The sequence below is a fragment of the Macaca nemestrina genome, chromosome 10 (genome assembly GCF_043159975.1).
Source record: "Macaca nemestrina isolate mMacNem1 chromosome 10, mMacNem.hap1, whole genome shotgun sequence".
Taxonomy (NCBI): Eukaryota; Metazoa; Chordata; class Mammalia; order Primates; family Cercopithecidae; genus Macaca; species Macaca nemestrina.
The window spans coordinates 5,985,061-6,009,385 of NC_092134.1; the positions used below are offsets into that span (position 1 = coordinate 5,985,061).

Sequence of the window (24,325 nt, forward strand, 5' to 3'; positions counted from 1 at the left end):
TCTGTTTTTTTTACTGATTTTCATCTTCTCTGATAATATTGATTGCTTGACTTTTTAAGAATTAAATCAAGTCAACTGGAAGAGTTCAGAAAGGACCCTGAAGAGTCAGGGAGGAAAAGTCACCCTTACTTTCAGGGATACAAACTCATAAGTAATTAGATTATTTTCTGGAAAGTCATGGAAAATTGCTTGTGCAAAATCACTTTTATTGGATTAATCTGTAAGTATATACTATGCCTTCAGGCTGGTTTTAGGTACATTGAACTGAGCACAAATAAAATTGTCCATCATAAAATAAAATGTGATCAGCCACACTGGACTGCCTATTTTCTCTATTGGCAACATTAGTAAGTAATGACTATAGGAATTTTTTTCATTAACCAAGGCATCTACTTAGACATAGAGTGGTCAACGCTTTCAATGGTTATTTACTTCTTAGAATTGGTGATATGAAGATTTAATAAACAATTAATATGCTAGCCACAAAATTTCAAATCAGTAACTAAACAAAAACACTGCTTAGTGATTAGAAATGAGGGTTGGATCCCATTGCTTCCATCTTCTATCCTTATGGTAGTTAAGATAAAGTTAAGTGCCATACAAAGAAAACCCAAAGTGTGTAATCATTTATACAGAATAAAAGTTCATTTCCCACTCATAATTTTCAAAGGAAATGCGCCGGTATTGATGGTTAATATTGTCAATTTGATTGAATTGAAGGATGCAAAGTTCATCCTTTCTGGGTGTGTCTGTGAGGGTGTTGCCAGAGGAGATGAACATTTGAGTCAGTGGACTGGGAGAGGCAGACCCACCCTCAATCTGGGTGGGCACCGTCCAATTAACTGCCAGCGTGGCTAGAAAAAGCAGGTGGCAGAAGGTGGCAGAAGCTGACTTGCTGAGCCTTCCAGCCTTCATCTTTATCCTATGCTAGATACTTTCTGCCCTGAACATCAGACTCCAGGTTCTTCAGCTTTTGGACTCTTGGACTTACAACGGTGACTTGCCAGGGGCCCCTGGTCCTTCGGCCACAGACTGAAGGCTGCACTGTCAGCTGTCAGCTTCTCTATATTTATTTATCTGAGACGGAGTTTTGCTCTTTCGCCTAGGCAGGAGTAAAGTGGTGTAGTCTTACCTCACTGCAACCTCCGAGCCCTGGGTTCAAGCAATTCTCCTGCCTCAGCCTCCCAAGTAGCTGGAATTATAGGCACTCACCACTAGACCCGGCTAATTTTTGTATTTTTAGTAGAGACGGAGTTTCGGCATGTTGGCTAGGCTGGTCTTGAACTCCTGACCTCAGGTGATCCACCCACCTCGGCCTCCCAGAGTGCTAGGATTATAGGCATGAGCTGCCGCACCCAGCCGGCTTCCCTGTTTTTAAGGTGTTGGGATTGCAGCTGAGCTACTGCTGGCTGTAGCTCCTTAGCTTGCAGACAGCCTATCGTGGGACTTCACCTTGTGGCTGTGTGAGTCAATCCTCCTTCATAAACTCCCTTTCCTGTATGCATAGATTCTGTTAGTTCTGTCCCTCTGGAGAGCCCTGACTTATACACCCACCCAGAGTGGCTCTCCTCCAGGGAATGTTTGGGGGGCCAGGCTCTCCCAACTTTGGCTCCTCCTTCTCTAACATGTGGCTTCTAAGGTTGCGGTGCTGTTGGGCATGGAGCTGATGGAAGAGGACAGAACCTGTGGGATCACCTATGGGAGCGTCACCCAGGCCAGGTTAGGAAGGCAGTGCCACCAAGTCTGCGCTCCTGCTACTGGCTGGGAACCAGTCTCATGACCACAGCAAGCTACAAGGAGGCTGGAAATAAAACGTAACCAGGAAGGAGAGTGAGTGGGTTTGGTGAACAAGGATCCAGTCTCTGCTTCCATCTTTAAGAATCCATGCTAAAAGGCTTCCAGCATAATTAAGGGAGACTTTTTGAATTTTGAAGAAGCAAAAGAATAAATAAAATTCCCATCATCCATTCCTATGTCTCCGTGTGTAACATGGTTTGAAACCAGACTTGAAAGGCTTTATTTAGCCATAATTTAAAGTAATAAGCTGCCTTGTAACAAAAGATATAAATGCCACAAATAGATGTCATTATGTAGTGTTACTCCAGCCTGGGCGAAAGAATGAAACTCCGTCTCAAAATAACAATAATAATAATGAATTAATTAATTTAAAAAAGGAAGCCGACAGTGCAGCCTTCAGCCTGTGGCCGAAGGACCAGGGGCCCCTGGCAAGTCCCCGTGGTAAGTCCGAGAGTCCAAAAGCTGAATAATGTGGAGTCTGATGTTCAGGGCAGGAAGCATCCAGCATAGGAGAAAGATGAAGGCTGGAAGGCTCAGCAAGTCAGCTCCTCCCACCTTCTGCCACCTGCTTTTTCTAGTCGTGCTGGCAGTCAGTTGGATGGAGCCCACCCAGATTGAGGGTGGGTCTGCCTCTCCCAGTCCACTGACTCAAATGTTCATCTCCTCTGGCAACACCCTCACAGACACACCCAGAAAGGATGAACTTTGCATCCTTCAATTCAATCAAATTGACACCTCATGTGAGTAAGCGTAAAAAATAACCACCCTTTTATCACAAGAAGAGAGAAAAATATATATGTGAAAAATAACTTACTACATAAAATACATCTCTGTGATAAATCCCTGCTCCTCTTTTTCTCTATGCCGTGATTACAGAGACCAGGAGTCATTGGGTCAGGGACAATCGCCACATCATCTCGCTCCATTTCTTTGACCACAGAAACAAGAATCTGTGAGAACAGCAGTCATTACAATTGGAGCACATTAGTGTTGAATGACAAAGAGTTCGTTTTTATTTGCATGGCTAGATAATAATATACTACACAACTGCACAGTAATAAATGTGTAGAGTTTGATAAATACTGTGCCAGGAACTTCTGGAAAAACACATTAGTCTAAGCAATTCAACAATATAAATGTTCTTATTTTCCCCACTTACATAGACACATATGTATTTGAAATTCAGAACTTACTCATCCATCCATTTGTTAGACAGTGAGTATCTGCTGCATGGTCAAGCATTAGGAGATGCTGAGGGTGTATAGCTAAGTGACTTATCCAGGGTTCTTCTTCTCGTAGAGTCTTCAGTATCATGGAGGAGACAGGAATTCATGGCATAATCATATAAACAAATACGCCACTGAAGCTCAACATCACTGATTATTAGAGAAAAGGACATCAAAACCACGATGAAATACCATCTCACACCCATCAGAAAGGCTACTATTAAAAAGTCAAAAAATTACAGACTCTGATGAGGTTGTGAAGAAAAGAGAACACTTTTACCCTGTTGGTGGGGTGTAAATTAGTTCAACCATTGTGGAAGACAGTGTGGTGATTTGTCAAAGACCTCAAGACAGAAATACCATTCAACCCAGCAATCCCATTACTGGGTGTATACCCAAAGGAATATAAATATTTCATTATAAAGACACATACATGCATATGTTTGTTGCAGCACTATTCACAACAGCAAAGACGTGGTATCAACCTAAATGCTTATCAATGATAGACTGATGAAAGAAAATGTGGTACATACACACCATGGAATACTATGCAGCCATTAAAATGAATGAGATCATGTCATTTGCAGGGATGTGGATGGAGCTGGAGGCCATTATCTTTGGCAAACTAACACAGAAGCAGAAAACCAAGCACCGTATGTTCTCACTTACAAGTGGGAGCTAAATGATCAGACCACATGGACACATAGAGGGGAACAACAGACACTGGGGCCTGTCAGAGGGTGGATAGTGGCAGGAGGGAGAAAATCAGAAAAAGCTAACTAATGGGTACTACGATTAATACCTGGGTGAGGAGATAATCTGCAGAACAAACCCCCATGACACAAGTTTACCTACGTAATAAACCCGCACATGTACCTCCCGAACTTAAAATAAAAGGTTTTTTGTTTGTTTGTTTTTGTTTTTTGAGATGGAGTCTCGCTCTGTCACCCAGGCTGGAGTGCAGTAGTGTGATCTTGGCTCACAGCAACCTCTGCTTCCCGGGTTCAAGAGATTCTCCTGCCTCAGCCTCCCAAGTAGCTGGCATTACAAGCACACACCACCATGCCCAGCTAATTTTTGTATTTTTAGTAGAGATGGGGTTTCACTATGTTGGCCAGGCTGGTCTTGAACTCCTGACTTCAAGTGATCCGCCCGTCTCGGCCTCCCAAAGTGCTGGGACAAGCCACAGTGCCCAACCAATAAAAGTGTTTTTAAAAAGAAGGAAAAGCTACAGGGTAGAGAAAGTCTAAGAGGTTGAAATCTGATTGAGTCTGAGAGGACAACAAATGCAACTTACTGAAAGAAAAGTATGTTTGATCTAAGATCTCACGGGTAAGTAGGAGTCAATGGAGCAAAAGAAGAACAGCATTCCAGGCAGAGGGAACAGCATGTGCGTAGGCTCTGAGGCTGTAGAATATTGAAAAGGAACCAGGCCCAACAGGAATTATCATCACCGTGATTTTATAAATGGGAAAACCAAGGCCCAGAGACATTCAGCCACATGTCTAAGATCACATGGTTTGTAAGTAACAGAGCCAGAGTTTGAATTCGGATGTTTTGAGTTCAAATCTTTTATTTTTCTACCCCTATGTCATTATGGCATCAGTTATCATGTTTTGCTTTTAGGTGGTTTAATATTTAAAATCATATTTGGTTGCAAAAGATAGAAATACAACCAAAATGGTTCAAGTAAGTATTTGGTTTGCCTTACTTGTGTTATACAAGTGATAAGAGAAAGCTCCTTCTGGTTTTGTGCTTCACCATCTATTTTAGCTCATGAACCCTGGGTTACAAACAGCTGCTCTACCTGTAGGCATTAAGGCCTTGTTTCTGATGGGGACAAAGAAAGACAGAAGGAAAAGGAAGGGAAGGTAAAACATTCATGGAAACTGAATCTGTTCCTCTTTATCCTCAGAGACACTGGAATGTTTCCAGAGAGGCATATCACTGGTTTCCACTTACAGTGGCTATGTTCTACAGCCTCTCCTGGCTATAAGGGAGATGGAGGAATTGCATAGTATTGTCACCACCTTGCAAAACGTCAGCACTTTGGAATAAGGAAGAATGTAGAACGATGTTTTGTGGGTGATAAAGGCATATTCCGGGAAGGAACAAGTTGCAACTGGACGCAACAGGTATCTTCTTTGGGGGTGCTTCTAAGCCACTTACACCAGGTTCCACTCTCCTAGGAGGCAGTTAGGAAGGAGTTTGCAGGATAACACCAGTGACTTGCTGCCTTTGGTGTGGAAAGCAGCTCAGAGGAACTTCTCCTAGGTCATCACCTTTGGGACCTGCCAACATGTTTAGAGGATGCTGTTTCGGTTGGGTGACTCTCATATCCTTTGCTTCTTTTTTTTCTGGCATTACTTTGCATTGTATGGGGTGGTGCCCAATTCCAGACTGAATTTCCCAGGTACTTCAGAAATTATCAGGGAGGAGACAGGGAAAAGCCAGGACGTTCATCTTCCACCCTCTCTGCCTTTTGAGACATCTTTGTCGAAATGCTCCCAGCATCTCCTAACTGGCTCCAGCTCCCCGAAAGAGGCTGACTTCCCTTCCAGCTTCTGAAGGCCGGCCCTGCTCCTGGTTCTAATAACAATGCATCTTCCCTCTGTTTCTCCAACTGAGAGGCGGCAGTGGCTTCCTCTGGTTGCTGGCAGAGTTGATTGGATCTTCCTTCACAAGTTTCCAAGGCTTAATACACTTTTCAAAATCCATCAAAGTGAATGTCTTTCTTTAACCCTCATTGGAGAGATGTTTCAACCATAAACTTCCCGTAGGAGCAATGTGATACTGCTTGATTCCACAACCATTTGTGTGATTTGGGAGCATGGTTTTGCTTGATGTGTACATTCTTAACATGATGAATAGAATTGCAGAGGTGACAGAATAGAGAGAAATTGTATAGCTACTTGAAAGCCTGCCCATGCATTTATTTCCCTAGACAGACCAGCTTCATGCCTCCTGACTGATGCATCTATTACAAATGGGAGGCAGGATGAACAATACAGAGGGTGGAAAAAAGAGAGCAGTGAAGTGTTGATTCAAAAGACAAAAAATGTAAAATAAAAGGATTTTGCATTCTAAAAATCCACGTGCGGCTTCTAGGGCAAATCCGCTAGGGGAATTTTCTCAGTATGCACTGCCAGAAATTCTGTTTTAGCTTGCCTCTCAAGTGGACATTTTGCTTAAAAGGCAGAAAATACATTTCTAATCAAAGAGAAACCTTATATTCATGTCTGCTTTTAAATGAGAGCCTCAACATCGAAATTGTTTGCCTGGACTATAGGTCTGAATGACACTTCAGGTGGGGTATGCTGACAAGTGTTTAATAATTGGCTCTCCAGTGAGAAAAACCTCTGGTGTACAGTTTGCCATTTTCTTTGGTGTAAATACTTTCACACTGGCCAATTTCAGACAACTGCAATGACAGTGCTGAGCATAGAGCTGGGAGGAGATGCACAGGAACCCAGCATTGTATAAGATCACCACCCTTCATATACAATAGACGCAGACCAAGCAGAAACAACCTCGATATCACAGACATTAACAAAAGTTAGTAAAAAGTCTTGAATTTTTATTAAAAATCAGTCATAAAATGTTGTTACTTTTGTTTTTAAGGCACTTTGTTTAGTTGTAAGTTTATATTGCTGTCAAGAATTGATTACTTCCTAGAAAAGTCAGTTACTAAAAGGTATTAAAGTGGAGGATCTCTTCAGGTTTCTTCTTAGTTAGTTCAACCTGATAGTAATGATATTAATCTTACCTTCTGTATTAGTCCTTTTTCACAATGCTGTGAAGAACTACCTAAGACTGGGGAATTTATAAAGAAAGGAGGTTTAATTGACTCACAATTCTGCATGGCTTGGGAGGCCTCAGGAAACTTACAATCATGACGGAAGGTGAAGGGGAAGCAAGGCATGTCGTACATGCATCAGGGGAGAGAGAGAGAGAGAGAGAGAGAGAGAGAGAGAGAGAGAGAGAGCAGGAGTAATGCCAGACACTTAACAAACAGCGGGCTCTCGTGAGAACTCACTATTACAAGAACAGCATGGGAAACCTGCCCACATGATCCAATCACCTCCATGAGAATTGGGTGGGGATGCAAAGCCAAACTATATAACTTTCTTCACTTTAAAATTGAATTTTGCTTCCAATTGTATAACTATGTTTGCTTCCATATCCCTGTGGCATATTCTCATACCTTCCTGGGAACTCTAATTGACTCTCCCTCTTCCCTCTGTGGGTTTGCTGCTTGGTGCCCTTTCTCAACAGCTTGGAAAACTTCTGGAAAACTCCAGGCTCCTCACTATGTCTGAAAACAGACCTGGAGGGAAGTGCAACATGAAATATTTCACAAAACTTTTTCTTCTACAATGACTAGGAGATGGTGAGAGGTATCCTTCCTCTTTAAATATACTAAATGTGGTATAGAGTGGAAAACATTCCTATCCAATAATGGTGTAAAGGTCGAGTTATGACTTGGGTGTCAATCATATTAAATTAATGTAGCCTCATAAGATTCTCTCTCCCAATTATGGCCCCATCTGGCATCTCAGTTAAATGTGGTCCACGGTGAAGAGATGGTTTCTCAGCAACAATATTGTGCTTTTATTTCCCAAATAACTATTGATTTGAAGACTACAGACTGTGTCTTCCTCAATTTTTCAACCAAATGAACTCCATGGTTTCTTAATCCTAATTTTACACTATGGCTAGAGACTAAAGGTTGTGTCTTTCCTTTGAATGTCTCCATTGTAAAAGGAGCAGAACTCCAATTTCATGGTCTGCAAAACCCTCAGAGACAGAGTTGTAAACAGGGAGCAGCACCATGATCTCCCCTGAAAAATCTGAAGCAGAATATTCAAATTTGTTTCGCACATTATCTCTTCATATTTCACTCAATTCTTGCTATTTCAGGTCGAAGAGTAGAAATGTTAAGGACAATGCAGAAAACATTGCAATCCTCTTTTCAATTGAGGGCTTACTTCAGGCAAAATTTTAAAGAAGCTACAGGCTACTTCTGGTACCTCATTTTGCCTTTATAATATTTGAGGTTTATCTCCTCTCCTCAGCATCTTGTGAAATAAGAGTTTATTATGTGTCAGCTCTGAACCATGCTTATCACTGATGCTGTAGAAACAAATAAACAAAAGTAAATATAATCCTTTCCCTCAAGGAACCCATAGTCTATTGGAAAGACAATCAAGTAACCATTCAATGATGATGCAACCTCTCTGATGGAAGCTTACCTCTAAAGCAGAGGTCAGAAAACAGGAGGCTGTGGGCCCAATCAAGACTGGCTACCTGCTCTTGTAAATACCTGCTCTTTGTAAATGTTTTATTGAGACACAGCCATGTTCTGTATACACTGCCTATGTCCACTCTTTACTGAGAAGGCAGAATTAAGTTGTTGCAACAGAGATACATTGCTCCTGAAGCCAGAAATATTTACTGGTGCTTCTTTTTTTTAACTTTTATTTTAGGTTCAGGGATACATGTGAAAGTTTTTTACACAGGTGAACTTGTGTCAGGAGGTGTTGTACAGATTACTTCATCACCCAGGTATTAAGCACAGTACCCAATAGTTATCTTTTCTGCCCCCCTCCCTCCTCCCAACCTCCACCCTCAAATCAACCCCAGTGTGTGTTGTTTCCTTCTCTGTGTTCATAAGTTCTTATCACTTGGCTCCCACTTGTAAGTGAAAACATATGGTTTTCTGTTCCTGTGTTAGTTTGCTAAGGATAATAGCCTCCAGCTCCATCCATGTTCCTGCAAAAAAAAATTTCATTTTTTGTTATGGTTGCATAGTATTCCATGTATATGTACCACATTTTCTTTATGCAATCATTGATGGACATTTAAGTTGATTCTGTGTCTTTGCTATTGTGAATAGTGCTGTAATGAACATATGCATGCATGTGTCTTTATAACAGAATGATTTATATTCCTCTAGATACACATCCAGTAATGGGATTGCTAGGTCAAATGGTAGTTCTGCTTTCAGCTCTTTGAGGGATCATCATACTGCTTTCCACAATCTACCTGGTTTTTCAAAGAAAATGTGCAAACTCATACTCTAAAGCATTGGCTGTTAAACTTCAGCATGTATCAGAATCACCTGGAGAGCTTGGTGAAATGCTAATTGGTGTGTTCCATGGCACTTTTGATTCTGTAGATCTGGGGTAGAGCCCAACGATTCACATTTCTAGTATGGACCCAGGTAATGGCTATGCTGTTAATCAGGGAACTACACTGAAAAAACACTAATGTTAAAATTTAACACATTTTTGGATATTTAAGTAAATCTAACTGGCAAATGTGTGAAGCATACAGCTTGTTTTTTCTGTACCACTCCATTGTTCCAATCAGAAACGTTTCTCTGTAGCCCAAATAAATATAGCTTGTTTGCATGCTCAAGAATATGGTAGGGTAAAGGAGGGAGGAACACTAGGCTGGATACTTGATATGGTTTGGCTGTGTCCCCACCCACATCTCATGTTGAATTGTAGCTCCCACAATTCCCATGTGTTGTGGGAGAGATCCAGTGGGAGGTAATTGAATCATGGGGGTGGGTCTTTCCCATGCTATTCTTGTGATAGTGAAGACATCTCATGAGATCTGATGGTTTTATAAGGGGGAGTTTCCCTGCACAAGCTCTCTTTTTGCCTGCTGCAATCCATGGAGGACATGACTTGCTCCTCCTTGCCTTCCACCATGATTATGAGGCCTCTCCAGCCATGCAGCCATGTGGAACTGTGAGTCCATTACTCCTCTTTCCTGTATAAATTACTCAGTCATGGGTATGTCTTTATTAACAATGCGAAAATGGACTAATACAGTAAATTGGTACTGGTAGAGTGGGGTGCTGCTGTAAAGATACCTGAAAATGTGGAAGTGACTTTGGAAATGGGTAACAGGCAGGAGTTAAAACAGTTTGGAGGGCTCAGAAGAATACAGGAAAATATTGGAAAGTTTGGACTTCCTAGAGACTTGTTGAATGTCTTTTCCCAAAATACTGATAATGATATGGACAATAAAGTCCAGTCTGAGGTGGTCTCAGATGGAAATGAGGATCTTGTTGGGAACTGGAGCAAAAGTGACTCTTGTTATATTTTAGCAAAGAGACTGGCAGCATTTTGCCCCTGCCCTAGAGATTTGTGAACTTTGAACTTGAGACAGATGATTTAGGGTATCTGGCAGAAGAAATTTCAAAGCAGCAAAGCATTCAAGCTGCAACTTGAGTGCTGTTAAAGGGATTCAGTTTTATAAGGGAAGCAGAGCATAAAAGTTTGAAAAAATTTGCAGCCTGATGATCTGCTAGAAAAGAAAAACCTATTTTCTGAGAATAAATTCAAGCTGGCTCCAGAAATTTGCATAAGTAATGAGGAGCCAAATGTTAATCCCCAAGACAATGGGGACAATGTTTTCAGGGCATGTCAGAGGTCTTCTAGGCAGCCCCTCCCATCACAGGCCTGGAGGCCTATGAGCTAAAAATGGTTTCATGGGCGGGGCCCAAAGTCCCCTTGCTGTGTGCAGCCTAGGGACTTGGTGGACTGCATCCCAGTCACTCTAGCCATGGCTGAAAGGGGCCAGTATAGAGCTAAGACCATGGCTTCAGATGATGCAAGACCCAAGCCTTGGTAGCTTCCATATGGTGTTGAGCCTGCAAGTGCACAGAAGTCAAGAACTGGGGTTTGGGAACCTCCACCTAGATTTCAGAGGATGTATGGAAATGCCTGGATGCCCACCCAGGGAGAAGTTTGCTGCAGGGGTGGGCCCTTCATGGAGAACCTCTGCTAGGGCAGTGAAGAAGGAAAACATGGAGTCGGAGCTCCCACACAGAGTCCCTACTGGGGCACTGCCTAGTGGGCTGTGATAAGAGGGCCACTGTCCTTCAGACCCCAGAATGTTAGATTCACCAACATCTTGCACAATGTATCTTGAAAATCCACAGACACTCAACACCAGCCTGTGAAAGAAGTTGGGAGGGAGGCTTTACCCTGCAAAGCCACAGGGGTGGAGTTGCCCAAGTCCATGGGAACCCACATTTTGTATCAGTGTGACCTGATTGTGAGACATGAAGTCAAAGGAGAACATTTTGGAGCTTTAAAGTTTTCCTTCCCCACTGTATTTCAGACTTGCGTGGGGCCTGTAGCCCCTTTGTTTTGGCCAATTTTTCCCATTCAGAATGGCTGTATGTACCCATTGCCTGTACCCCCACTGTATCTAGTAAGTAACTAACTTGCTTTTGATTTTATAGGATCATATGCAGAAGGTACTTACCTTGCCTCAGATGAGACACTGGACTGTGGACTTTTGAGTTAATGCTGAAATGAGTTAAGACTTTGGGGGACAGTTGGGAAGGCATGGTTGGTTTTGAAATGTGAAGACATGAAATTTGGAGGGCCAGGGAAGGAATGATATGGTCTGACTGTGTGCCCACCCACATCTCATCTTAAATTGTAGCTCCCACAATTCTTATATGCTGTGGGGGAGACCTGGTGGGAGGTAACTGAATCATGGGGGTGGGGCTTTCCTGCAATTTTCCTGTGATAGTGAATAAGTCTCATGAGATCTAACAGTTTTATAAGGAGGAGTTTCCCTGCACAAGCTCTCTCTTTGCCTGCTGCCATCCATGTAAGACGTGACTTGCTCCTCCTTGCCTTCCACCATGATTGTGAGGCCTCCCCAGCCATGTAGAACTGTGAGTCCATTAAACTTCTTTCCTGCATAAATTACCCATTCTCAGGTATATCTTTATAAGCAGTGTGGAAACACACTAATACTATACTTTTGCTTGTTTTTTTGTTTGTTTGTTTTTATAGGCTTTAAGTTCAAGGAAGAAAAGGAATGTAAAGGTAGATAGGGGTCGTTTGTTTACAAGGACAACACTGATGAGAAGTCTTCCAATGTGATTCTTGATCAGATGTTTGGCTTGTCAATGATGTACAGTTAGTCCAGGTCTTAGAGGAGCCAGATAACTGTACTTCTGAAGTTTAGGCATCATCACTCTGTCTAAGTGCCACCTCTCCAGCACTAGATCATGGTTAGGTTTATTCCAATCACTGTGTCAGATACTCACTCTCTCATCCTCTCTGTAGCTATAGGTTACCATATGACCCAATCCAGCCAATGAGGAGCAAAAGGAATTTATCTAGCAGTGTTTTGGGTTAAGATTATTCATTTAAGAAAATATAGATATGAGAATTAGCTTCATCTTCTCTTCTTTAGATGCTGCTATAGGAGAATATAGTTACAATCTTCTTGAAACATTAGGTGGGATCCTAGAGAACCCAGATGTTTATCCAAGGTCCTGTCACCATTTGACTGCTGACATACATAAAATGTGCCTCCATGTTTTTTATAACATAAAAAATTAAACACCTTTCTTGTAAGACACTGTTAGTAGTAGGTTTCTTTTTTTTTCCAGTTAAAATAGCCCTGGCTATATATTTGCTTACCTTTATTGAGCTGAAAAGAAATTATAATCTAACTTCATCTGAGTATTATTCAATGTGGTACATAGAAAATGAAACAAAAAAGAGAAACTAAAACATGATTATTAACATATAATGGGTGTCAACATTTACCAACAAACACCAGTACAGGAGGATACCTTTGCCTCTTAAATGACGGATCAACACATTTTCCCTGAGTTTCTTGTCCTCAGATCATATCAAGGCTTTGGTGAGATCCATCTGTCATGCTACTTTGGTGGTTGGTGTTCTTGGCAGCTGAAATAATTAGGCAAGCTGGTGTCCATTTTTATGATAGACTTAAGTAGATATAATTAGTCTTTGGTTTGCTATTTCATGTTGAGAGTACATTCTTGATTCATGCCTTATTTGGAGAAGCTGCCAGCATCCACGTATCACACATAAAATTATGGGAGAAGAGAGGAAACAATGTCATCAAGTCTCTGGAAGTCAGAGTATCCATTTGCAGCAATCTGTGATTCTGAAGAATGAGTGTACTTTATTTGATAGAAAGTGCAATCCTGAAAATTCAGAATTATGTGGACTTTGGGGTTATTTTGTATGGGTTCTTATTTTATTTTTGTTATCTAATAGTGTAATGACCTTAGGCAAGTCAGAATTGGTCTATATTTTCGTTTCATCAGTAAAACTGGAAATTTGTATTGTGGAATTTAAGTGAAATAATGAGGATAAATCACAGGAACCTAAAACCGACTTTCTTAATAGAGAGATAGATATAGGTAAACATATAGATAGAAAGATACATAATGTATGTAATATGTATGCAATAGTATTACAATTATATTGCATTACAATATATGTAATACATATACCATTGCACATGTTATGTATATGTATACATATTACATACACATATTACATATACATGTACACTTGCATATCACATATGTGTAATATAGGTAATACGTATTACACACATGTATATGTAATATGTATACTATTACATATGTGTATGTAATATGTATACTATAGCTCAGCTATAATATATATATATACACAGTATATGTAATATGTATACTATAGCTCAGTTACAATATATATTATTACTAGAGAGAGCTAGAAATCCTGCTGATCAAGTAACAAGAGTGAAGAGGCTAAAGGTGGTTCTTTTGATATTAGTAGCCACATCCAAGTGAGATATTAAATTTGCATCACCATCACCTGACTTCAAGTTTTTATCTTTATCTTTGATTTTCAGTAGTTTGAATATGGTTTGTCTAAATAAAATAAAAATACTAAATGTTTAAAATAATGATTAAAAGGAATTTAAAGTAGTTTGTCTAGTTGAAGTAAAATTTACCAAAACTGAACCACAGATAGAAAAGAGAATGAAGACATAGAACCTACTTTTCATATCCTGTGGGGTGATTTCAGTCTGATATGCATATAATTGGAAACCCAAAAGAAGAAGGAAAAAACATGGAGGGGAAAAATTATTCAAAGAAGGAATAACTGAGAATTTTCCAAAAAGAATCAAACTATTAATCCAGAAACCTCAGAGAAGAACAACGGGTTTTCATTTTTTGTTTTTAAGCTAAACAAATTATATTTGAATTCTGAAAATCAATGCTAAAGATGAAAACTTGAAGGCAAGTAGAAAACGGAAAGACATTTCAGGGGAAAGGACTTTGAGTCAGGATGCAATTAGTGAAGAAAGAGTCCACCTGTGATTGATTGGCCTGATTAATTTTCTCCAGAGCATTGAATTGGATGAAAAAAAACCTGCACTCTCAGAAGCTTTCTTGTTCTTGTCACCCCTTATCTGTGTCTTGTTCTTCTGACTGCAGCTTCGGTGGATCTGGAGCTTGTTCAAATTGCTGGCCTGAGGATTCCCAGCATGGATCTAATGTCTAATGAGGATGAGTTGGTGTCCCGAACACTCATGGAAACATCCACCTTTATGGCTGCAGAATCTCTTCAGGACTGATGTGAACTTTACGTGGAGGAGAACTCATTAAAAACGTGCACTTCTGGACTACCCCAAAGATTCTGATTGGAAGTTCTAGAGTCAGGCCCTGGAACATATATTATTCACACAGCATTATTCAATATTCTGATGTATGTGTCATATTATTGAACCCTCATGGCATTGCACTGAGGTAGATGCTATGACTATCCCCACTTTACAGAAGAAGAATGTTAAGCTCACAGGCCCAATATTCAAAACTAATAAGTAACAGAAATTGAGCTCAAATCCAGACCTATCTGAGACCCAAAACCAGGTCTCCAAGTTGCTCTTTTCCCCACCCTGCCCATCCCTTCTTTCTGTCTCCTACCCTTGTGATATTGAGAAAGGCAGTGGCTCTAACAGGGGAACTAGAACATATTTCTTCCCTGGTCTAGAGATGCCTGTAATCCCAACACTTTGGGAGGCCGAGGTGGGTGGATCACAAGGTCAGGAGTTCAAGACCAGCCTAGCCAAGATGGTGAAACCCCATCTCTACTAAAAACACAAAAATTAGCCAGGCATGGTGGCAGGCTCCTGTAATCCCAGCTACTCAGGAGGCTAAGGCAAAGAATTGCTTGAACCCAGGAGGCGGAGGTTGCAGTGAGCCGAGATCGTGCCATTGCACTCAAGCCTCGGAGACAGAGGGAGACTGTCTTAAAATAATAATAATAATGATAATAATAAATAACAGAAACAAAATGCCACTCACTGACATGTGTGCTTACACCTTATGTGCTTGGAATTTTGCATTGTCTTATTAGCTCCATAGCAACCCTGTGATATCAGTATTAATATTATCCCCACTTATCAGATGAAGAACTTGAGACTAAAACTGGTTAAGTAAACTCACCAAAGGAAACCCAGCCAGCATGAGGTTCAGCTCAGCTTTAAATCCGCTGTCTGGCTCGAGAGCGACCTATGGAAAGAAGGGCATGAAGGAGGACCATGCCACTGCACAGGGTGTCCAGGGACCCTCAGGCCATTTCACAAGGACACACTCAAGCAAAGTGAGTCTGCCTCAAGCTCAAGCAAAGCGAGTCTGCCTCAAAGCGAGTCTGCTAAATGTTCCCCAAAAACCTATTGAATTTCTTTAAACAATGGAATGGATTGACACAAGAAAGTGGAAGCCACAGGTTGGCACTCCCCCTAACTAAGAAGTTAACTATGAAATAATCAATGTAGTGAAACAGTATAATTCTATCTCTAAGAGACGTTGGTGAGGACGGGGCACCTTGCAGTAGTTTTGGGTTCCATCCCAAAACTATGATATTGGGATAGTGCTACAATGATTGTGGAAGTACAGAGATCTCATTGATAAACTCATGTCGAATCATTTGGGTAAATACCCAGATGTAGTATTGTTGGACTACATGATAATTCTATTTCTAGTTTTTCAGAAAACCGCCATACCATTATCCTTAATAACTCTGCTAATTTGCATTTTCACCCACAGCACACAAGTGTTTTTTTCCTCCACATCCTTGCTGCCTGGTGCTTCCTAGTTTTTGGCTTTTTGATAATAACCTGAATTAACAAGTTTTAAAGATCCATTGCCTGTGGAACAAGAAAGGGAGGAAAATATGTCAAACGACTAGAATGCTTTTAGTCCTTGATCCTGGGAAGGCGGTTACTGATAACCACAACTAGATTTCCTAAAGTAAGAAGAGCTTCGTGAGAGAAATCAGGCCCCCCTGAGGTCTGTTACTTTTGAAATGTCCTTTAGGACGTTGAAAACCTAGATCTAGAGCCCGAGGAGCAGCCTCCTCTCAGCTCCAACATCCTTTTCTATCTCATGTCCCACCTCTTCCATGAAGCACGCACTGACCCCTCAGTCTGCACCGCGTTGTCCATCGCCGACCCACTGTTGTGGGGGGACACGGTGCCCTCGTGCTCTGTGATGTAGTTTCCTGTTGTCTCATACGCTGGGTTCCGCTGAGCTGAGCTCTCCCTCACGTTAGTGATGACATCTGTATCATTTACATCTTAGGAGGTTATGAGCTCCTGAAGCTTCAGCTGAGTTCCAGTCCCTGAGGATTTGGGGGAATTTAACTCCATTGAGGATTAGAAGGTCATTGCTTCTCTATGATTTTGTCTATGCCCTTGATGTCTCTAAGATGAAGAAACAACAACAGTGACAATCACAGCAACATAAAAATCAATACTGGCTGCTAAATTTTCTCTGAAAATATTTATTAGGCTGTGCAAGATTTGAAGAAAATATATGGGTTTATACGATTTTTAGACAGGGTAAAATTCTCCAGTTGAAGAAAACTCCCACCATTCCCTATTGCCTTAATCCTTTCCAGTTCATCCACCCATCTGACTTCTGAAAGCACATATGTCTTCAGCCCTGACCTGAGGTCTGTCCACAGGTCACCCTGTGGTGACCTACCTGGCTCCCCTCACTAGCACCACACTCACTGCCTTCACACCAACTGGAGCTCTTAACAGGAATGGATCGTGTTCTTTTCTTCCTTCGCCTCCTTTTTCAAATTCTCAGCAGTGAGGCATTACAACGAGTGTGTCGTCACTGACACTCCGTAGGTTGGCATTTCCCCTTATTAAGAAGTTAACTATGAAATAATCAATGTAGTAAAACAGTGTAATTCTATCTCTAAACTACTAAACTTGCAAAAACACCAGATTCAATGGCCTCTCATGCTAATCTGCCTGTGGAACAAATTCCCTGGATCCACAAGTTAAGACCCTCATACCACGCATTAGCATGCATTTAGTGATGTTTCTAGCAGACCCTGCTTACCTCCTTTTTCCTGGCTGACTCATTCCCACTCATTTTCTCTTGTTATATTTGCAGGCTCACTGCCCAGTAGAAGCTGAAAAGATTCAGTATGAGTAAAAGAAGAGATCAGAAATTTGCAGCTTGTCATAGAAATGCATTTGTTTTCTTTTTGTTTGTTTGTTTTAAACTTTGATTTTAGGTTCACGGGTACACATGCAGGTTTGTTAATACAGGCAAACTCATGTCATAGGGGTTTGGGGTACAGACCATTTCATCTCTCAGGTAATAAGCATGGTAGCCCATAGTTATTTTTCTTGATCCTCTCTCTCCTTCCATCTTCCTCCTTTAAGTAGGTCCCAGTGTTGGCTGTTCCCCGCTTTGTGTCTATTGGTTCTCATTATTTAGCTCCCATGTGTAAGTGAGAACATGCAGTATTTGTTTTTCTGTTTCTGCGTTCTTTTGCTGAGGATAATGGCCTCCAGCTCTGTCCATGTTCCTGCAAAGGAGATGATCTCATTTTTTACTGCTGCATAATATTCCATGGTATATATGTACCATGTTTTCTTTATCTAGTCTATTGTTGATGGGCATTGAGGTTGATTCCATGTCTTTGCTATTGTGAATTATACTTCAGTGAACCTACGTGTGTATGTTTCTTTATGGTAGAACAATTTATATTCCTTACTACCCAATAATTGGATTGCTGGGTCGAATGGTAGTTCTGTTTTTAGTTCTTTGAGAAATCACCATAGTGCTTTCCACAATTATGAACAAAAGTTCAATAACACTCATCATCAGAGGCTTCTGTTTTCTAAAACAAGTATGTTGGTCTTTGATTTATGCCTGGATATTTTCTGCTGGCCCCTCAAAGATGTATTTTTGTTAATCCTACATCCTGCTCTGCACCCTGGGAGATGGAGGGCTGCAGTTTGCTGCCAGTTGTGATCAGACCATGGGAGAAACTCCCAGAAGGTCAGAGGGTGGCAGGAGAGAGCTCCGAGTGTGATCCTCCTGACTCTGTCCCAGTGGTGTTGCTGCCCAGCATTGCTGTTTATGCTCCTCAACATGAGGACACAACCTTGTCCATGAAGGAGGCTGTCTCCTGGATTTCTCCAGGTTCTAGAACCAGCTGTCTTCCATTTCCCACCTCGGCACAAAGAATAGTAGGGGCTTCTCCTTGGTGCTTCCCAATCTTGTTTTTATTCCGGTTACACTAACAGGATCATTGTTAATTGTCCCTTCACTAAAATCTCTTTAGTCACTCATTTGAATAAACTGTTTCTCACAGCTATTCTAACTGATACTGGTTACTTCATTTATATTTTTGAAAATGACTCCCAAGGTGCTTCAGGATTTTTTACTTTATTTCATCTTAGCCTGTGCCTGGTGGCCAGTTTTGATGAATCTTGGATCTCTATTCCAGCATGAGGCTTTAGCATCTCTGGGGGCAATGAATGAAATGCAGCCATTCCGAGAAATATATGCACACAATTTAAAAGTACCCATTGTCCTATAGCCGCCATTTACTAAATGAAAAGAGAATAACACTGGAGGCTACAAACCATCCTAGCCTTCTGTCTGGATAAAGTGGTTATAAACAAAACAAAACAAAAAACAAATTTCTGTCCTGCACCTCAGAGACTCACACATCTTTGGAAATAAGTCTAAGTGTTTTCTGATGTTTTAACTCCAATACACGTTAGTCCAAATGCAAGGAGACATATTAGATGGGGTGAGCTTAGTATGCATGCCTTAAGATGAACGTTTATGCAGATTAGCAGGTCCACTTGAAGGGATCCCTTCCAGAGAACCTGATGAGTGAGCCCCCAGCTTTGTGGATGCCGTCAACACGTGAAAACTACCGAAGCCTCTGCAGGCATTGGCTGGGTCAACTAGTTAGGAAGAAGCAGTAAAACAATCTACCTCTTCTCTGTGGAACATATTTCCACATGTGTAATTAAAGAGGTGTAGGCCTGTTTCTGAGTTAGAAGCAAAGGCATTTCCAAAGAAGCAATAGAAACGACTCAGATGCCTGCTGGTCCTACGTCTATGCAAGCGGATGTTGTGTGGTTCCCACTCAGCGAATAATAGAGTTTATACCATACTTGCACTGCATGATAGCAGCCTGTTTGCTTCCTAACTCCCCCTTCCCTGAACTCTCTCTTTCATAGATTCCTCTTTCTTCTGCTTGTGCACAGGATAGCATTGCTCTCATGGGTGCTGTTCACCGAACACATGGACTCTTCACCTCATGGGCTGAGGATTGCTGGTGCCGGCTGGGTGAGGTCATGTGACTATTTCTGGTCAATGAATTTTCAGTAGAGTTTTTAAAATAAGGTCTTTCTTATGATATACATTTGTACATTTTTTTCTTCTTTCCCTTCCCTTTCTCCTTCCTTCCTTCTTTCCCTCCCTCCCTCCTTCCCTCCCTCCTTTCCTTCCCTTCCTTCCTTCCTTCCTTCCTTCCTTCCTTCCTTCCTTCCTTCCTTCCTTCCTTCCTTCCTTCCTTCCTTTCTTTCTCTTTCTTTCTTTCTTTCTTTCTTTGTTTCTTTCTTTCTTTCTTTCTTTCTTTCTTTCTTTCTTTCTTTCTTTCCTTCTTTCTTTCTTTCCTTCTTTGTTTCTTTCTTTGTTTCTTTTCTTTCTTTCTTTCTTTCTTTCTTTCTTTCTTTCTTTCTTTCTTTCTTTCCTTCTTTCTCTGTTACTTTCTTTCTTTCTCTTTTAATTTCTTTATTTCTTTCACAGAGAGTCTTGTTCTGTCTTCCATGTTGGAATGCATTGGCACAGTCCCAACTCACTGCAGCCTCAAACTCCTGGGCTTAGGCAGTTCTCTCATCTTGGCCTCCCAAAGTGCTGGGATTATAGAAATTATAGTGAGCCATTGTACTCAGCTATTGTACATATTTTTGAGATACATGTAATATTTTTATACATGGATACTACGTGTAATAGTGAAATCAGGGTAACTGGGATATCTGTAACTTCAAATATGTATATTTTCTTTGTGTCAGAAACATTCCAATTCTTCTCTTTTAGTTATTTTGAGATATATAATAAATTATTATTAGCTATGGTTATGCTACTGACCTATCAAACACTGGGCCTTGCTTCTTCTATGTATTCTACCCTTTCATCAACCTCTCTCCAATTTCCCTTTTTCATACCCTTCTCAGCATCTGGTTTTATAGAGGCTTTTGAAAAGGTACTGATGTCTAGAACATTGAATTAGTGTCTCTCAGGGTGGACTCTAGGAAACAGTACTATTTTAAATGTCCTGAGTTGATTTTATTGTATAACTGATGTTGAGAACAATTAGTTCGACCACAAAAAAGAAAGCAAAGAGAATCTTTCTGGGCTGGGGCAGATTATGTTAGTGGGTATTGTGCATATGTCAAATTTATGTTTTTTATTTTAACATTGGTGCCAATCACTGATGTCATTTTATGAATAACAGTTATTGCATTTCACAGGCAACATCCAAGGGCCCCTTTGGTCTATGCCACCTCCAAGAGTTATGAAGAAAGCCAAAGGCAGCCAGATGCAGGCATGCCCAGTCTCTCCTCCTTTCTGGCATGTTTTCTGTGATGCCATCGTTGAGTAGGCATGGTCTTCTGATTCTGCACTGTTGTTTCTCAAGCGCCACCACTTAACAAAGACAAGCACAGACAGTGATTTATTTGAATTCAACATGGTGGTGGGAGGGGTGCCCTCATTACTTACAAACAGCTTCTCTCCATTCAGGTGCAGTCCGAAGATTCTTCGTCCTGTCACACAGGAAACCAAAGATGCATCCTGGAGTTTTAGCAAAGCTTAACCTCATATTACCTGGACATCTTTGCTTGAGGCAGAATGAAGTGGCCATGTGTCCATTTCCCCTCAGGACTGAAAGCCCTGGCTTGTAGATCAACCTCATCCTCATGTATAGATTCCTCTGGTCCCAAACTTGGGTCCTTTGTTGAGCAGCGATGCCTGAAATCTTCATCCTTTGCATTAAGAACTTTCTTGATCCCAATGGTTTTAAGGATGGCATTTCTCATTTTCAAAAAACAGTATCTTTCATTCTTTAGTGAATAAACAAAATGACCATTCTCATACCTTGAGATTCTGCTCTGCCTCCCCTAGATACCCTAGGGTAGTGATTTCCCCTATTTCCAAGCTCTCTTCACTGAGAATTGTTACTCTATCTTCAGATAGCCACCAGACTTTAATACTATATGGAAAAGGGATCAGCAAACTCTGCCCACAAGCGAATTCAGTTTGGAGGTCAAATCCAGCTGATAGCCTGTTTTTGTTCGGCCTTTGAACTAATAATCAGTTTTACATTTTTAAAAACTTGTATAGGAGAAGAAATGGGAGGAGAAAGAAGGGGAGGAGGAGAGGAAGAGGAGGAAAAGAAAGAGGAGGAGGAGAAAAAGAAGGGGAGAAAGAGGAGGAGGAAGGAGGCAGAGGAGGAAGATGAGAAGGAGGAGGAGAAGGAGAAGAAGAGGAAGAAGAAGAAGGGAAGAAGAAGATGACGACGACGACAATGACGACGACAAAGAAGAAGAAGAAGCTGTATAACCCAAGAAACTTAAATTATTTGCTATTCAACTCTACAGCAAAATTTACTAACCCTTGTTTAGAGTCTGCTTTATTTAGTTTGCATATGAAAAATAAGGTCTAATTTTATACCAGTATTCAATTATTTTTAGTAGTGAATTGCTTTACCAAAATAAAAATATGTGCTCCTCCACAGTATACCCCCTGCTGTACCCCCTTAAGGATCACCGATCCATTTTTACTGCCTGAATCCCCAGGTAGGACTCAACATAATAACACCTATTGACCCCCACTAAACATGCACTAGACTCTGCTTTACACAAATTCCCTCATTTAACCCAAAGAGGTAAACTACTGCTTACATACCTGTTTTACAAGTAAGGAAATTGATGCACAGAGAAGGTGGTGACTTGCCCCAGGTCCCAGAGCTGCTCCATGCTGGAGCTGGGACTTGGCTGCAGAGCTTGGGCTTGTATCACCCAACCAGCTGGTGTTTCTCAAGGTCCATTGCTCTTTCCCCTGGATCCACTGCCCCTCTGTTTTCACACTGAGCATAGTGCAAGTAATTGCATCATGCATGTAGTGTAGTACCATAACTTTCTTTGCTTTAAGCTGTCTTGCCAACAAACTGTGAGGTTGCTGAGGATGGGCCAGTGTATCAATCATCTCTCTTCACTACTTGAAACAAAACCTAAATGTATTCAGTGCTCAGCAATGCTGCTTAGAATGAATGGACAGATAGGTGCATCAATGAACGGCAGGGAGTCATTTCTCTGATTGTGACTGCTGTCTTTCTTCTGTGCCGAATGGGCTGAGGGTAGACAGCCCACAGCCCCTGACTCACAAAGAGACAGGCTCACTGACTATAACGATTATTGGGAGATAATAATTTTCGGAGAATAAATCATTGATATCTTCTGCCTAAAATCCCATGGCTTTGGAGACATTTGAGGAGAGATTTTCACAGATTCTCTTCTTCACTGTTTACAAACTACTGAGCAAACTAGAGGGGTTGATGAGTGTGTAGATTTTCCAAGGTCATAGTAGGTAACATTTGCATGTCATAATATGTAACATTGTAGGTCATAGTGTGTAACACTTGTATGTTATTGTATATAACATTTGTAGGTCATAGCATATAATATTTGTAGATCATAACATGTGACATTTTCATGTCATGGTATGTAATATTTGTAGGTCATAGCATGTAACATTTGTAGGTCATGTTATGTAACACTCATAGGTCATAATAGGTAACATTTGCTAAGTAAGTTGGTTCACAGCCTGGTTCTCCCATCTACTCACCTCCCTGTGACAATGTGCAGGCTGTTTTACTTGTTGCTCATATTTCAACCTATTAATTAGTTATTAATATTTACAAGAGTCATTGTGAATTCCCCAAGATAAAGTTGATTTCAGTAATAATCATAAGTAATGTATAAAACGTAATATGTTCATTGTTTTTTTTTTTTTTGAGACAGAGTCTCACTCTGTCACCCAGGCTGGAGTGCAGAGGGTAGTGCTGTGATCTCAGCTCACTGCCACCTTCTCCTCCCTGGTTCAAGCAATTCTCCTGTCTCTTGGCAATTGCTCAACATGGCGTTTTCTTTTCCAGACATTAGAATTTAAATGTTTTCAATACAACATTCAGCAGCAGTGAGTTTTTCATGCAGCTCCTTCAACTGACATTCCTGAACACTCAGGAAGCATTCCCCTTTTATTTCCTTTCTTTATACAGTGGGAATTCCCTGAGCAGACGTGTTCAACTGCACTACTATTGGGAGCAGTGCTGGCTTTTCATTGTTTCTTTCCCCTGGAAAACTGACACCTTCATTAAATATGCCCTCTGCCACCAGGCCTGCAAGAGCAACATGGGATATGCTAAGATCTCGATGAAGAAAACTGCAAACAATTACTTCCTTTGAACATAAAATCAGGACCTCCAGCTTCAGGGGGAAAAAGTGACCATGTTCTTTCTTCTTTATCTGTTACATTTGATACAGGACTTGCAATGAAATATTTATAACATCTCTAAAGGATTTATAGATGTGATGCAAATAATATATATGGTCAATTGTCTTTTTGGTTTGCCCATTGTTTGTTCCAGCATTGAGTAACTGGTTGTGTTTGAGCAGGCTCTGCATTTATCGGGGGCTGCTCTTAGTTTGGGCAATTATAATGTAGTCCATGCAGGGAAACGAGATTGGGTACTAGCCTCCTCAGTTTATCTTTAAATGTCTATGCTCACAGCCTTTCATAGCTTTTGTTTCCTCTCCTCCTATTTTATTTATACGCATGTTTTTATTTTTATATATGTATGCATATGTGTGTTTATAAAGAGATAGACATGAATTTATGCACCAAACCCTTAAGAATATACTATAGAGAAAATTTGTAAAAGTTTTCAGACCATGAATTCAATGTACAAAGCATGTAGCTCATGCAATTTTCTACAAATGAACTTAATTTCAAATATAAGGTCCCGTTTGTCCTACATCTCTGATGCTTTGGGATACCTTCATTTCTTTAAATTCTGATGCATGATCAGGGCGTTGGGATGGAGAAACATCGTTGCAGA

The 24,325-nt window shown here is 40.9% G+C and overlaps 1 protein-coding gene and 1 long non-coding RNA gene across 9 annotated transcripts; one reads left to right on the plus strand and one right to left on the minus strand.

Annotated features, from left to right (window-relative positions):
• Nucleotides 1-8,576: 8,576 nt before the first annotated feature.
• LOC105493467 (uncharacterized) lies at nucleotides 8,577-22,274 on the minus strand. Of its 4 annotated transcripts, XR_011608679.1 has the most exons (6): nucleotides 22,114-22,274; nucleotides 16,273-16,580; nucleotides 15,322-15,387; nucleotides 14,188-14,538; nucleotides 12,643-13,023; nucleotides 8,577-8,795 (listed from the first exon to the last, which is right to left on the minus strand). It is a non-coding gene; the product is annotated as an uncharacterized lncRNA (long non-coding RNA). The 4 variants fall into 4 exon arrangements; XR_003020906.2 differs by lacking the exon at nucleotides 8,577-8,795 and having other exon boundaries at nucleotides 12,309-12,983; nucleotides 22,114-22,264; XR_011608678.1 differs by lacking the exon at nucleotides 8,577-8,795 and having other exon boundaries at nucleotides 12,310-13,023; nucleotides 22,114-22,264.
• On the plus strand, nucleotides 15,325-22,070 carry LOC139356603 (zinc finger CCCH domain-containing protein 14-like). 5 transcript variants are annotated; one of them, XR_011608675.1, is made up of 3 exons: nucleotides 15,325-15,478; nucleotides 19,383-19,491; nucleotides 20,950-21,527. XR_011608675.1 is itself a non-coding variant. In XM_071070805.1 (3 exons), the coding sequence occupies exons 1-3, from the start codon at nucleotides 15,341-15,343 to the stop codon at nucleotides 21,720-21,722; spliced, it is 420 nt and encodes a 139-aa protein (XP_070926906.1). In that variant the 5' UTR covers nucleotides 15,325-15,340; the 3' UTR covers nucleotides 21,723-22,070. The 5 variants fall into 5 exon arrangements, 2 of the variants coding, with proteins under 2 accessions (XP_070926906.1, XP_070926907.1); XR_011608677.1 differs by having other exon boundaries at nucleotides 19,410-19,491; XR_011608676.1 differs by lacking the exon at nucleotides 20,950-21,527 and adding an exon at nucleotides 20,679-20,924.
• Nucleotides 22,275-24,325: the final 2,051 nt, after the last annotated feature.

Bases quoted from the DNA above. Each gene is read 5' to 3' on its own strand.
- LOC139356603 (XM_071070805.1), top strand. From the start codon at position 15,341: ATGAGGTTCAGCTCAGCTTTAAATCCGCTGTCTGGCTCGAGAGCGACC. The intron at 15,479-19,382 runs GTGAGTCTGCCT...TCTCTTTCATAG, and splicing joins CAAGGACACACTCAAGCAAA to ATTCCTCTTTCTTCTGCTTG. The intron at 19,492-21,549 runs GTGAGGTCATGT...AAACTTGTATAG, and splicing joins GGATTGCTGGTGCCGGCTGG to GAGAAGAAATGGGAGGAGAA.